This window comes from Oryzias latipes, chromosome 2, assembly GCF_053564925.1.
Source record: "Oryzias latipes strain Hd-rR chromosome 2, Olatipes_Hd-rR_3.1".
NCBI lineage: Eukaryota > Metazoa > Chordata > Actinopteri > Beloniformes > Adrianichthyidae > Oryzias > Oryzias latipes.
The window spans coordinates 14010789-14026833 of record NC_136238.1 but is presented as its reverse complement, the minus strand read 5'-3'; the positions used below and the strand labels follow the sequence as shown (position 1 = coordinate 14026833).

The 16045-nt window shown below is 38.9% G+C and overlaps 1 protein-coding gene across 16 annotated transcripts in view; it reads right to left on the bottom strand.

Annotated features, from left to right (window-relative positions):
• Positions 1-16045, bottom strand: part of LOC101167602 (dedicator of cytokinesis protein 9) — a 76183-nt gene that overhangs the window by 45707 nt on the left and 14431 nt on the right. For 11 of the 16 annotated variants that reach the window (XM_023965156.2, XM_078932957.1, XM_023965170.2 and 8 more), the window contains exon 2: positions 5297-5413. In XM_023965156.2, the coding sequence (XP_023820924.1) occupies positions 5297-5413 (117 nt within the window). Of the gene's footprint in view, positions 1-5296; positions 5414-8188; positions 8422-16045 lie in introns of those variants that run through there. The other 5 variants (XM_023965159.2, XM_078932964.1, XM_023965161.2 and 2 more) reach the window with 1 other exon arrangement.

Genomic DNA, 16045 nt, shown 5'->3' with positions numbered 1-16045 from the left:
GGCATTTGTTCTCATGATGGAGGGCATATGTAAAGAAAATTAGGCTCAAAATTACATTTCTGACTTTTCTTTATCCAAATCACTGTGAATCAGGAGCAGACGAAAGAAATGCCACTGGGCGGGCCACAAGTGCCCTACTGCGCTCCATTCTGATGCGGCCAGTTGTAGACGACTAGATCCATGTACGCCTTTGCTGGAATCTGACTTAAAACTGTACGGCTGGATAGATCCAACATTGCTCGCCATTTGTACTGCACCGGTTATGTTAAAATGGGGGTTGGGGGGGGCTGTAAGCTAGGAGAAGAGCATGTAAACAGAGAGCTCTCAGCAACAGGGACAGGAAGAGAGGTACCAGCAGTCCCGCCCACAACTCAGGAGCTTTGCTGGAACTATGTTCTAGAAAACGACATAGGTTTTTGGATTTTGGCTACAACGACATAGTCATAATTTCAAAGACCACTAGGAACAACCTTTAAAATAGATCAAAAGATGACTAGAACGAGTCTTTAATTGAGTTAACAGTTGAAACGTTACAAATGTATGTTTTAAACTTGTCCCGTCCAGCAGTTGACCAAACAGATAAGAGCTGAAGGCCTCTTGTGTTGGACAGATTATAGTTACAATGGGGTGTTACGAATTTTTGGACATACAAGATGTAAATTCCTTTAAACCCCTTTTGTATGAAAGGGTAAACTTGATTTGAATAAACAATTTTTTTCCAAACATTTCGTCTTTGGGCTAGATAATGAAAAGAAAGAAGGGGTTAAAAAAAAGGAAATCAAAATTGGAGGATGAACAACGAAAAACAGATATAGAAAATTTTGCTTTTTTTTTTTCGACAAAGATCCCAGGGTTTGTGCTCGTCATTAAAAACTTAAAGCCCTCCAAAGCCTGTGAGGGGATAAGAACCATGCTGGGTCAGAACAGAAGATCCCTGCAGCGGCTGAGATCACAAGCTTTTCTGGGTTTGGAATGCCTCTGATTATCCCAGATTCTGTTGCCCTCGTGTCCCATTTCCCAGAATTCTGAGCGCGTTATAAGAAGTTATTATTTTTTTTAAACATTTGTACCCCAATTGTAAAAATAAAAATCTTTTTCAGTACATGTTTTCAGCTCCTATCGGCTCAGCTGTTGAGCAGAGCAAATACAAAATAAAAAAATAGAATCTAATATTACCCCAGTACTGACTTCAGCTTTATTACATACATGCAGCCAGAAAGAGCAGAATGAAAAAACCACTGGAAGCCTTCGGGGCTCAAAGGCTGTTGGCTTGGCAGGTCATCAGAGCTGCTGGAAGCTGCATTGCTACCACTTAGACTCAACTTAACCCACAACGGCGGGAGTCGAAGCGTGGCACACTGACCCGGTTTCAACAAAAAAAAACTCTCATTCTTACCGGAGGCGTGCACGCTCGTAGGAATTCTGCTCCTCCATTGAACAACCAGGCCAATACAGCCGCTGCAGAGGAGGTTTTATTAATGCCCAGAATGGGAATATTATGATAAATGTAGCTTTATTTTACAAAAACTAAACAGTTGAGGCAAAACAAATATACGTTCACGTGGGGAAATGTAGTTGAGAGACGCTGGTGTCATCAAAAGTATTTTATGAGTATTAACAAACTAAAGATTGTTGTGTTTGGTAGCATTTTACACATTCATACATAAGAATTTTAACCCAGAATTTGTGACATTTTTGTGATTCCAAGGGAAAAGTATATGGAGTTATACTAATGAAGTTGAGGCATCTGTAAAAGCGTCTTATCTAAAGCTTTGAAAACGTATTTCTAAAGACTATAAAACATTTTTATAGCTATACGTCCAACAAACTAATTTTTTTTCTCTGCAAAAATATTTCTGCACTTGGAAAGTATCCATTACATATGCACAGATTTCATTTAATTTCATGTGTAGACACTTTTAACAACAACAAAAAACACATCTGAAAGGAATAGAACTCCAGAAAAACAAAAAAACAGTTCAAGATTTAAAGCTTAAAAGTGAAATAAATGGTGCAAACTTTTTGGAACCTGCTCTATTCAGAAGCAAAACACAAGAGGTGTGGACCAGTTTATAAAAAAGAAAGAAAAGTTCTTGTCCTGTACAATTATATTTCTTCAGATTAAAGACCCCCTCAAATGAAAAATTGTGTTTCTAGCATTTTTACATGTCATTTTTCTCCTGAAGGAGGACAGTAAACGATAAGTTACCATTGGAAAATGCTTATTTGTGATGTAGAATGTACGAGTGGGGGCATAAGCTCCCTGCTCTGCTCCATTCTGATGCACCCACTTGTAGACAAATAGATTCATGTACATCTTTATTTCCCCTGGGTGACAGGAAAGGGGGGTGGAGTTGCTCCACTGCAACGGTCCTGCCCACAAATACTGGGTCTTCTGGAGATATGTCCTAGAAAATAACACCGATTTCTTTTTTTTCTTTTTTTTTTGCTAAAAAGGCGTGATCATAACTAGAAGGCCTCTGGGAATGTTTCAAAATAGATCGAAAGATCCAAGTGGGACTTTAAGGATCTACTAGAGTGTCAAAAGTGAGGCCATAGATTAAGACAAAACCCCAAAACCCATCAGAGCAGACTGGTTGGTTGAACAGTTCCCCAAAAAATCTGTCCAGACTGGCAGCTAAACTTTCATTGAGGCGTTTTTTTTCGTAGCGCACACAACCGCTGTGGTTGTCGCCGGAAGCTTATTGCTCCTATCCTCGGCCAATTAAACAGCATTTCTTTCACAGTCATCTCACCAGGCTTTGATAGTTCCTCCGGTTCAGAGCTGTGTGAACCCTCAGGCAGGAACTCTGTGAAACAGCAGCAGGCACAGAGCCACTGAAGCCCAGTTTAGCTTTTTAAGACAAAAAATGGATTGAAAAATGTCAAATTAAAAATAGTGTCTGTAAAAAAAAAAGGTGTTTCCAAAAACACTTCCCTCTATTTGGACAGTATTTGTCTATTAAGTCTATTAAATTACAACATGCAACTTGATACTCCATCACTCCATTTAGTAAATTAAAAGTTTTGACATGATTTGACAGTGTTTTGTAAAGGTTTCATCCAGTTTGACGAGAGAAAATCTATAAACTTACCACAAAAAAAGGTTAAAAAAAAAAAAATAGGATGTTCAATACAACAGAAATTTGAGAATGTAATAATTGTCAAAGAAATGAAGAAACTGGAATCCTTCTCTGCGATATCTTTTTTTCATGGGCATATCTATTATGGCAATTAAATACAATTTAAGGATATTACAGGACCCATTGTGGATAATTACACACAATAATAGTCGTCTCTGTTCTAGTTATATTATAGAATAAACAATATTACTTTTAAATTGGAGCAGAACGTTAAGCACTGACTTCCATAGTATCTTGATTTAATCAAAAACAAACATTATAATGACCCTAAAACACAATCATTTTAAATAGTTGAAAAATGAAACACAATATTTTGAATTGTTTACATAAGAAATTACTTTTGAGCACACAATTCCTGATTTTGCTTTAGTGTTTGATTACTAGTACCTCTGACAATTTAGAATATTAATATGACTCCCTACATGCAGTGAGGGCAACAAAGACTGTGTGCGTTTTTTTTTCAAAGTAAAAGACCATATTAGGAGTCCAAATAAACAGATATTCAATATTGCTGTGTTGCCCTGCAGAAAAAGATGCTAGCTGTTTAGCCCGTGATGCTAAAGGCCCGTACACACCGGGACGAATATTCGCCTGGAGTTATTCGCCAGTGTTTTTCAACCACGTTTTTTGTGTTCACACCCAGGCGATTTTCGCTGACGATGAGCCGAGTGAACATGCAATTTCATTCCTTGACATTAGATGGCGCTTAATATAAAACAGAAATACTCCTGTACACAACTTTACGCTTCTTAAAGTCGCTTTTCGCTCAGAAGAAGAGAGCAAGTATTTACGTGCTTGTCAGAATCATACAAAGAGAACATGAATATTTCAAGCACCAGTAGCTCCAACTGGTGCTTGGTTCGGGGATATTTTAGAATGTCCGTCATTATTTCGTCGTGGCAGTGTAGACGCTACTTGGCGTGTATCTTCTTCGCTGGTATGTGTGCTCAGAAAGGCAGTTTGATGTTTGAGCGCCCCCAAGTTGTGTTTTACTGTAACTTCAGAAGCTCCAGACAGGTGTGCAAAAGTGCCATTCTCATTGGTCGTATAGTTTTTGACGCGGCGCGTCGAACCAAAAAAACGAACCCGAGGCGTTTTTTAAAAAGTGACGCTTTGACGCGTGGCGTTTTTTCGCGTCGGTGTTCACACTCACATTGATGCCCTTTGTTTAGTCACGAGGCGTTAAACGTCAGCGAATATCGCGGGCGAAATTCGTCCCGGTGTGAACAGGCCTTAACATTTAAAATTGTTTGTGATAACTATTTCCAAAATAATTGACACGATTTTTTAACAAAATATTAGTTATTTTTGCCGTTCGTCTTCCTACCAGGAAGTAAGGGTGCTTTGTGGGTAACATCAGCCTAGAGTCGGCCTCGGCAGTGTGTCTGTGTTTCACCTAAGAAACACAAATAATGTCCGAACTTTTGCAAAAATGGATGTGCATATAAAAGGAAAGCGTTTTTCCGATCACTGCTAGCTCCATGGAGAAAGTGGGTATTTGTATTGGCCTGGGGGCGGAGCTGGCAGTGCAGACTATTCCAGAAGGAGGAGTTTCCTCACTTTGTGACATCACAATTTGAATACACATAAAAGGTCAAAATGTTGATTTTGCATGATACAGGGCCTTTAAGATTAAAGAACTTAAAAAATCAGAATAAGTTGAAAAACAAAACAAAACCTTAGCTAGAATTTAGCTTGAGCTAAATGCTACAGCTAAAAAATAAATATAAATTCTACAGAGAATTTATAATATTTGTTCATGTTTGCACTCAAAAACACAGAAGAATGACAAAAAACTCAATGTAAATAAGGTCGTTTAGAGGGTTAAACTGAAGTTTCTTGATTTCCCAGCATGCCTTTTGCTTATTCATCTCCAAAGTGAAGTATGCCTGTATCAACATTTTGATAGTTTTTGTTTGATATTCTTTCATGTTTGCCTGTTAGGACTTTTCAAATATAAACTTTTACATGCGTTAAAAGTAAACAGTATTTACAAATCTAACAGTAAAAAAAAAGGAGCCATGTTAACGTGTTTCAACGAGAAGATGGTTAAGTGATAACAATAAATACATGTAGATCTGTCTCCACATACGTTTTTACTATTGACATCACTAGTGCGCCTTAAAGTCCAAGAAATAAATGAATCGAGTTACCTGGAAGTCGTCTGTGGGGAACTGCAGCATGTCCCGTAGAACATCACTGATGATCTGGGTCTTCCTCTGGAGGAGAACATTCTCATAATCGAGAGGCTCTATTATCTTCGGTTTTACCTGATGAAATAAAAGGAAAAAAAATCCCTGCATTACTGATTATATATTTGGTATGTTTAAATGTCCAAGTTTGTTAACATTAGTGTTTTTTTAATAAAATGGATGGTGCGTCTCTATTAAAAAAGGGAGGCATTTAACATCTATAAATTATTTTTGTATGTTTTATTGTCTGCCCCACAGAATTTTACTTTTTATTGTCTTTCAAGGATGATTTTTTTAATTTTTCTTATATTTCATTTAAATTTTTTGTCTGTTTTTTTCAAATTTGTGTTTGAATTTAAGCAAAATAAAACTGATCACTTCACTTCTTGCTTTACTTGCATGACAATAATGTACAGGTTACACAGTAAAAGTGAAATTGACACGATTGTGAACAAGCTGCCATTGTCCCTTCACAATACATGTGCTGGACAGTTGCAGGGGGAGGAAATGGCACAGAGAGGGCAATGAATGAATGTGGGCCTGAAGAGAAGAAGATGTTGGAAGAGGAGGGTGATCCATGGTACCAGTCACAGAGTCATGAGCTCAGGACTGGATCTGGATACGAAAAGAGTTAACTGGCCAAGAGAATCCCAACTATAGCCTCCATTTAGGGGTCAGGAAAGACCAAACAGTATAATAGTAGTTTGATAACATCAACCGTCACATTAAGGAACTTATTTGCGTAGCTTTGCATTTAGCTTGGAGACAAACTGCATGTTGTGACTGAAAGCAGGAAACAGATACACAGGCTCTATCTGCAGAAAAAAAACAGTTGAATCGGGTTCAACTGGATTTACTCTATTTGAGCTTTTTTGCTTCCTTTAAAGAAAAAAACTCCTGGGTTCTTTATATGTTTGAAAAAAAGAAGGAAACAGGAACAGGAATAGGAAAAGTAGCTATGGTAAAAATCCAATCTAGGATAAATATGAATACAGATGGAAATATAATTCCAAACAAGATTATGTAAAAGAAATGACAGTTAAACTGAATTTGACTAAAAACTTTTTTTTTTAGCTTAAAAATGAGCGAGACCAGAATTTGCATGCCATGCACAGAACAAAAAACAGCCAAATGCGCAAGAAAAACAGGCAACAAATTTGGAAAATGTATTTTCATGCTGATGGAAAGGCTCCTATCTGCTTTTATTTTCCTTTAATTGCATTATAAAACTGACCTGTACAGGTTCTTGGGTCAATTGGACCCGTGGAGGGTCGTAGAGAGGAGCGGCTGCATTTTAATGACCTTAAGGAACGTACGATTTTTGCACATGTAGTAACTGCATCATGAAGTTTTTGTAAGTTGCACGCACTAATGACGTACGGGTGAGGCTGTCGTACGTCATAAGTGTGTACGATATCCTAAGCCCACACTGTACTGCTCCATGCATGGGGTGTGTAAAAAATACACAAGTGCCCGTAGGGCCCCCATAGGATGCCACACAAACTACCCTTTGATTGTCTAATGTGCAGGATTTGGGGGTCTTGAAAAAAATAAAGAATCCGTACAAAATGCCTGCATCTCACCTACTTTAAGTGTTTGCAATGATGTGTCGACTGCAGCATGGTCGTACCAAAAGATATGACCATTTTCGCCCTAAGGGCTCTAGAGTACTACAACCTTGTGGGCCACCTGCGTCCTCCATACAAATACTTATTTTTCACCTGCAGACCGCCTCTATCCACCCATAACCCGGTGACTAAGACTTTACATCATCGTGACTGGGTAGCTGCCATGTTTACGGCAATCTGCCAACGATGCTGGAAACCCAAACCAGGTCATGGTCTAATGTTCCACTCTAAACTAAGCATCACCGCTCTGAAGGGACAAAAGAGGTGTTCCCTCCAAACTCCCCTGATATCTATCAACTGGAACCAGTTGAGAGGAGGTTCAGTCCAACGAGACTTGCATTTATGGGAAACATCCCAGAATTCCCAGGAGACCCCAGATGTTTTACATAAACGACCAAAGCAGTTGGACTTCTTGGTGGCAGCAAGGTTTATGACTCGTTTAAGTGCTGTGATCAGAGAAGGAGATCCGACTCGGAACCTCTGGAAAGGGGCTTACCGAAATCAAAGACCAAGCTAGATCATTTAAAAAAAAAGACAAAATCATTGATTTTCTTTGCTGCAAGAAATCCACAATCCTTGGACAAACCTCCTGGTTTGGATCCAACGACCACAAAACAATGTGAGGCCAGTTAAATGTGTCAGACCAGAGATTTACATTTTTATTTATCCAACAAGTCCCACTGGTGATGTAAGGCCCTCCAGATTTCTCCGTCTCTAGATGCAAAAGATCATCTGATATGCCAACAAAAAAATAATCACCAACTGGACGTTTGCCAGTCAGACAAAAGACAAACAACAAGCAGATGTGAGCTCTGCTGCAATTAGCTCCATTAGCTCCAAAACTGTGGGCCATCCACAGTTTGGTTTTCTGGTTTGTTTTCTTTTCTTTTCTTTTCTTTTTTGTGGCAACAATTAGGTTAAATTTCACATTAAGCTTCTGAAAACCCTGGACTCTGTGAAACGGTAATGGTTGATGAACAAAGGGTTCCACAAGTGCTCCAATTCCAAAAAAAGATCAACGCTCAGTCCCCTGGAGAGCCATGCCCTCAAGGAGCTACTTCCCATTTCCGTTCAACCTCTCTGAACCTCTTCAAAGCTGCGCTTGAGAGATAAGGAAACTTTACGAAACAATCCGATAACACTAGTACCATAAAGCAAGTAAGACCGGATTTAAAGGTTTTTCCTTTTTCTTTTTACAGAGAAAGATGGTCCGGCAGAGACTCACCCCTATCACCTGTGACCCCGCGTCCACCTCTGCCTCAATCTCAGCCAAACTTTTGTATTGCTGCGGTGACTCGATCACCATCTCCCTTTTAGGGGCCTTTCCCGCCCGGCCCTGCATGGCAATCCGTCTCAAACCAGTGCCTCCCAACACCAGGTGTGACTCTGCATGGCAGAGCGAGTCTAAACGTCTGGGAGCTTTACTGACGTCCAGTGAGATCCCCCCACTTCTTTTTTTTTTTTTTTAAGTGAGCACAGCCTCCTTCTCTTTCCCCGGCTCTGCCTCTCATCAGGGGGGGAGGAGGGCCCCTCCCACCCTGACAGCTGTGCAGATGGAAGAATGTGTGAGCATGCAGTGTGCGATTAGACCACTCCCCTATTAAAAACTCGGAGGAGATCCAGGCATCGCATGGTCGCGAGCCTGCTCCACCTGCCTATTGTTCAGTGTAAAAAGTAGGGGACTAAAAAAGGAAGGAATTCCAGTCTAAAAATGCAAATTACTGTTTGTTTACTGACACAGAAACATGTGTTTATAACAAGGACAAAACAATCAGGTGTACAAATTATAGTTGAGGTTTCTGCCAAAAAGAAAAGGTCCAAAAAGGTTTAAAAGTCTTTTCAACAAAAGGCTGAGTTTAATAGGAAGTAGGCCTGTACAATATACCGCAAATTTATCGTTGTCGCAATATTCAGCTCTGCAATATGCATATCGCAAAAGACAGTGAAAATCGCAATAAATCGTAAACCTTAAATGTGTTAATACAACCTTAAGGCAGCTTGAAGGATTTAACAAATCAAATAAATCCCTTTATGCATTTGACCAATCGGATGGACGCCTTCACCTTGTAGACCAATCGGATGGAGGCCTATTATGTTAGATGTTTGTCTCCTATGTCAACGAGGGTCATTTGGAGTATAATTTTGAAACTGTTGCAATTCAGGGGTTGACATAGCTCAAAAATTTGCACTGGCCCACAGGGCCAGTAGTTTTTGAAAGTTACTGGCCCGACACCGCGCACAGCGAGACCCGCCGCTCCGCAGGTGCTTGCAACTTTAGGGGGGTCCGGGGGCATGGTGCAATTTGGTGCATTCTGGTGACATCTAGCACTTATTTATACACTTTTCAATGACTAAAAATAGAGCATATCAAACTTAAATCTGCTCTAGTCTGTTTCAGATGTTTTGAAGAGAGCGCTGCAGTGTAGTAGGAAACACTAGTTAAGAAGTGTTCATGCTGCTTCTAATCACTGCTATTTCACATTTGTTCCTAATCAATAGTTAAGTTTTATTGACTTTTTTGCCCTGACTGCCTTAAGGTTCTGCTTTTTGTTACTGTTGCAAAGTTACATTTACTTTTTAGTTACTTTAGTTACCTAATTAAATTAAATAATTGAAAAATTAAATACAATTAAATTACTGAGATCATTCAGCTAACTAGAAATACTTACTGCTTACAGTGTTGTAAAGAAAAACAAAATTAAGTAGTTTGACCTTATACTCCATTTGAGTCTGAGATTCAGGTATTTTGAGTTGCCTTTGATTCTTTGACATTCAGCTTAAAGCTTAGTGCATACAGTTTCATCTTCAATGCATTCATTAAATATCTTGCTGTCCATAGCACTAATTCCACCCGTCACTCCATCTAACATATTCCTATCTATTCCTGCCATGTCTTCCACATCTCTGACATGCTTCAGTCTCTCTTCAGTGACGGTGTTGGATTTATGATCATCGCGGTGAAAAACCACCAGGGGGCGCGCTGATATGTGTGTCAGTTTAAATATATCTGCCTAAAATGTAATAATAACCCACTGGCTTGTTCCTTCGTTGTTGCTGTTTAACATTGTTTAGTATTGAATTGTTACATTCAATAAAGTTTGAAAAAAAAATTGAGTGAGCGCGTGCCGCGTGGTGCTCGGCAGTGACAGCCGCGCGCGCAGACGGGAGAGGAGGAGAAGAGTGATAAAAGGTTTCCCATAGAAACCCTTGAAGTCTGAACACAGGACTAGCAGAAAAAGTGAATTATAAAGACGAGGTAAATCTACACGTTTTCGCAAAATATACTTTATTGTAAAAGGTGAAAAATGTATTAATTGTTAGATATTTTAGTGGCCCGAGCGGACAAGTAAAAAATAAAGTCTTGTGGTCCGTACTGCTCGAAAAACAGGACCGGGCCAGCGGACAAATGGCTATGTCGAGCCCTGCAATTAAAAGGGAATGATGTTTTAGTTTATTTTGTTATTTGTTTATATACCACAAATTATACCGTTATCGCAATATTAATCTTAAATATCGCATATCGTGAGTTTTCCTCATATCGTGCAGCCCTAATAGGAAGTTCTGGTTTTAGGCTTAACAGTTTACAACATGTAGTGCATCTATATTTACACAAATATCTTTATTTATACAAAGGTTTAGTTCTAACCATTGACTGTATAAGAAAGAACTGGATGGAGTGTGACGTGCTTCCAGCTTCAGTCGCCATTTTTCCACGATACGGATGTCTGAAGCCAGACAACACTGATTGGTCCAAGTCGGTCTGAGTCAAAGTTTTCCATGGCAACTACTGTCGCCAATCACAAGTAAGCTTGTTGGAAGTCCACACCCCTTCCACTGAAAGCCGGCTTAGGAGAATCCGTCAATCCAATGTTCAAAGTGGGGCTAAGGCATCTGATTGGTCAGTTTAGAACCTCAATAACTTCTGATAAAGCAAGAACATGTTATTAAAAAAAAAAGGAATCACAAAAGGTATGGTTATTCTGACAAATACAAAGACTGAGTAATAGTTTTCGATGGAATTTTGGCTTCTTGGAGCCAGTGGGTACTTCCTGTTTGGAACGTGAGGGGGGGAGGGATTGCTTTGTCCAAATCTCTTATGCAGTCAATGATTGAAGCTTGTTTAAAAACAAAAGTCATGCTTAACCCTTTAGCGCTTGAGCTTTAGCCTCCTGTCTACTAGCATGACTCTTGAACTGTGTACTTTGTAAGGATTCTGAAGCTACGAAAAGCAGCCTTGGGCTTACGCAGTCAGCTGAATCAACTGGTTTACGTTGACCGCAAAAATGGACAAAGATTTCCTCTTTGTCAAAGACTATTATTTAGGTATCACCTAAATAAAATAAACACATTTTCAGTTGAGTTTCAAAAAAATGGTTTGCTTCTGGGGCCTAATTATATATGAAGGAATCTAAAAATATAGACATGCTCTTATTTTTTAACGATGAAACTTTGCAATCTGTAACCAAAACGGCACATTTATCACTACTTCTGAAATCATTTTATTACCCTGAAAACCAGTACTTAGACACAGGATCACCAAACTGAAGAAACCTGAGACAGTTCAATCCAATTTAGAGAATTTAAAAATCTATTTTAAAAAGCAATGTATTTCATCAGGACAAATAAAATGTGCTGTATGCAAGACAAAACATGGACCCACCCCTTTAAAATATAGGTATCAAGCTAAGCTACAGAGAAAAAATGAGTGGGATGCACTCTTGAAAAGAAAAACCAAAGACTACCACCAAACACACTTCCCACAGGTCAGACTCTCCCCATGCAGACCAGGTGTAAGCATAGCAGTCTTCACAGCATTGGACAGCAAAAAGTGATGAGGGTCAGTTGGGTCAAACCGGAACAGGCCATCCAGCAGCTGCCTAGAAAATCAGCAATCGCCTACGTCGATTAGCAAGAGCGCTGGAGCCAATACAGCAGCTTAGAGCAGTTTATAGCAACAAAACAATTAAATGGAAAACACTCCGAGCTGGAAATGAGCTTCTATCAATGGGGAGGCACGGGTAAGCTAGCTTTATTTTAGGAAAGTGCACGGGTTTTGCTCAATTTTCAGTTGTATCGCTCCGAGCATTGTGGCTAGTCACATGGAGGAAACTCCTCAGCTCCTGGACCGGGGTCCGCTTGGGTGCATTCAGACTGAAATTTTGCTTCATATTATCAGGGGAAACAAATTCTGGTTCACTTTTAGCTAACCAAATTTGTCTAGTCTGAATGTAGCCTTAGTAATGTTGACTTTTATTTAAATAAAACTATTGCAATGCGATGGAAATTATGTATTAGTTTTTTTTGTTTTGTTTCATGTACCGCATTCACAAGTCTTATCGCCATGGCAATATTGCTAACTAGTATCGCACATTGTAAGTTTTACTCCATGCAACCTTAATAATTACATACAAATGAGTTATTTGTTAGCAAAATGATTGTATGGTTTCATGGGAATTTGAGAAATGCTAAAAAGAAAATGATCTTCTTTCCTGAAGACAAACTGTCTTTCCAAATGTAGTTTTCGCAACTCCTGCAGCTTCAGGAATGAATTTATCAATGCAATCATCTAATGATATGAAAGAGTTGTAAAAAAAATATTTCAAACATGCACAAAATTTCAGAATTGGACATGTTGCATAAGCTGAAACCAATCCCTGTTTAACCCACAGAGACACATTTCTTTTCTCTAGAATCCTTTGAGTCGCACTTCTTCATCCTGTGGTCAGAAATCACATTTCTTCATCTACAGTGATGCCAAAACTTACGCTCTTATGTCTTTTTCTCATTTACATTGTTCTTTTCCATTAGTTTTAATAGGAAGGGACATTCAAATATGTGGAAAGACTTCTCAGAATTTCCCAAATAATTGCGAGTTGTCGCAGTTCCAGCATTTAAACCGGATTCCTGTTTTTCTCAGCTCTACATTCACAGCAGCAGACGCCTGCAGGAGCATCGGTTTTATCTCTGCTCTCCTGCAGAAACACTAACTGCAGAACGGCTGCCGCCTCTCGTTGCTCCAGAAAAGCGTCGCTCTCTCCGGACGCACGATAGCTTTTAATCTTTGAGTTGCAGTGATTTACAGTCTAAGCTGTTTTTCTATCTCGGTGTGTGCTCCGGAATGATGACAAATAAAGTTTTTATAAAAAAATGTATGTAAATTCTTAATATTCAAGAGTTTCTCATGCTGCAAACCCACCCACGCCCCAATGCTGTTGACAAATCATCGACATTTTCTAAACCAACAATGGTGATTAATTACCCCATTGTGCGGGAAAGTTTGGGGTTTTCTGGGGGTGCATGGGGGGTGGGGGGGGTGGAGTGATTTTACAGAGCAGAGATGACAAGTTTCTGGTGAGGAAGCCTTCAAAGGCTGTCGTTCCTTCTCAGTTTCAAGCGCCAAAGAAAAAGTGGCACAAACGCATGCAAGCGTGTGCGAGAGTTTTTTTTTTTTTTTTTAAATTCCGCACTGCGGGGCACTCCGATCATTTGAATAAACTGTTTTAACTGTACTGACTTCAAAAGGACAGGCTGAAATACACCATTCAGAGAAGAAGGAGAAAAAAACTCATAAAAACACAGGAAAGTGGAAGAATATACTTAAATATTGACACCAATCCAACAGAGATAAAAAGAAATATATTACTGAAGCAGCACCAGGGAAAAACTATCTTACAATATTTGCTCTCATTTCTACAGAGGATACACAGTACGATATCAGGTATGTCTATATTTAAAACTGCACACTGGCCAACAAAGATAACAGAGTTCCAAATTGTAATCTGCTTTTAAATGCGTTAATTGCCTTTTTTGAATGCAAATATCTGCTAACAATTATATTATAGTATATTATAGTTTTGTGATCTCTTAGCAGCCAGAAACCATAGATAACGTGCTAATCTTTTTTGGGGGGAGTTCTGAATAAAAAAGAAATATTTGAATAAAAAACCTTTAAAATTGGTTTATAGTGCTATCTTGGTGGTTGCATTTCTACTTTTGAAGTATTTGTTAGCGTCATCACTGAATACTAGATGGTAGCACAGTTTGTTTGTGGTTTGTGTACCATGCTAAATTATTACATGTAGCTAATTTTTCTTTTTCTTCCTCAACTTTAAAGTGACTCCATTATTCCTCATGCTATCTTATGGGGTCCAGATGACCCCACCCTTACATTGACGTGTTATTCCTACCATGACAAAGGTGGATAAAGGTGGAGAGGATTTCATGTAATCTATGGACACCACTGAAGATCAAGAATCATTGAAGTAAAAAGGTTCAAGGCGCTGTTTTGCGGGGCCAAGATGACCCCACACCCAACTTAACGTGTTTTGGATAGCAAGAGGGTTAAAGATGAGTAAGAATTTTGTGATATAAAATTAGTTGCAAATGCCTAAGATGTCAGCAAAGCGGTAACTTTAACTGTCCACAGCGGAAGTAACACACACTCTTTGTACTAACTGTTTGACCGCTTACACATTAAACGGAAATCCAACTGATTCTGCCGCTAAGGAACACGGCTTTGCACCGATACACAACACTTACCGTACATTGTGACGTATCGGCGCAAAGCTGCTTTTCTCTGTATCAGAATCAGTTGGTTTGAATTAAATTGTTTAAACTCCTGAAGAGTTATGATAAATTAAAGAACGTTAACACTGGAGCTAAAGCTCCTGAGCTAAAGCTCCAGGTGTTATAGGGTTACGCTATGTTCACACCGCCCTCAGCAATTCCCATTCAAGGGATCATTTTTAATAAAACATATGTGTCAACAGTTTTAAAAACTCCTGCGTTCATGCATCCCTACATAAATTCTTCGACTGAGGCTCCACGTACACAATGCCGCTGACAGTTGAACCAGTTGAACTTTGACCCATCAGGTACTCGACTCTGGTAGTGACATATGGATGGCGTCCCTTTTTAATTCAAGGAAGTGTCAACCATTTTAACATTGATCATGCAGGACAAATAAATGATTGCAGTTTGTGCCCGTCCAGAATTATACAGCACCAAATCTTTTATATATTGGAATAGAGCTGTGAAAGAAGAGCCTGGACTAAGAGTCCCAAGATTTGCATTGCTTCAACATTTCACACGAAAGACGAGCTGGAGTCGTTTTTCCAACTGTAGGTGTTAGAAAGGCACTAGTAAAAGTGACATGCATTCTTGAACGCACATGTGTACGTATAGCATCAGGCTTTTACAACTAATCTGACATAGCAAAATTCTGACACAGTGACATGGGAGTCACTTTAAAGTTAAAAAAGGAAAAAAAATAAGCACAGTGTGGTTATCTTAGCATGCTACATATCTGCTAAAAACTGTGCAGTAAAGTTCATGTTCAATGATAGTTTTTAACATGTTGCTTTCTATTTGACTCCAGTTGGAACTATGATCTCAAACTGACCCAACATCTGGAGAAACATTGGAGGAACATTGAGAACCATTGTCTCTTGCAAGCAATTTCTATCAATGCTAGTTAGCAATAAAACCATACATTTCATGGGGACATAAACAAAACTAAAATAGCATGTCCAATGATACACAACACAGAAATGAGTTATGCTTGCATGACAGTAAGAATAAAATTAAGAACTTGTCTAAGAAAACAGGTTGTTTATGTAAGGTAAAGTAAGCCATCAATATCTTAAATTAAATTTATTTGACTTCAACGGTTTTAAATCCAACTTTTTTCTTTTTTGTTACACAAAGTTATGACTTCCAGAAGCAAATGGAGCACAACAGTCACAATCACACCAACAACAACTCTGTCAAGGAACCAGAAGAAAACGATCAATACATGAGAGATGCCCTGTAACCCACATTATCTACAAACAGCCACGAGTTCCCGTTTATTGGCCTCCGCCTAATAAGTAATGACTCCGCTTAGAAATCAATACGCTTTTATGAGATCTTAAAAACACTTCATAATTCACACTTTCACAAAGGAAAAGCCAAGATTAAAATGACAGAATACTCTTTTATTCATAGTTTTGTATATTTAGAACATTTCTTTAAAAATGTCTTTTATAAAAGAAAAAGAAACTGCGTATTTAAAAAAATGCACAGCGGTGAAACCAAACTGCCT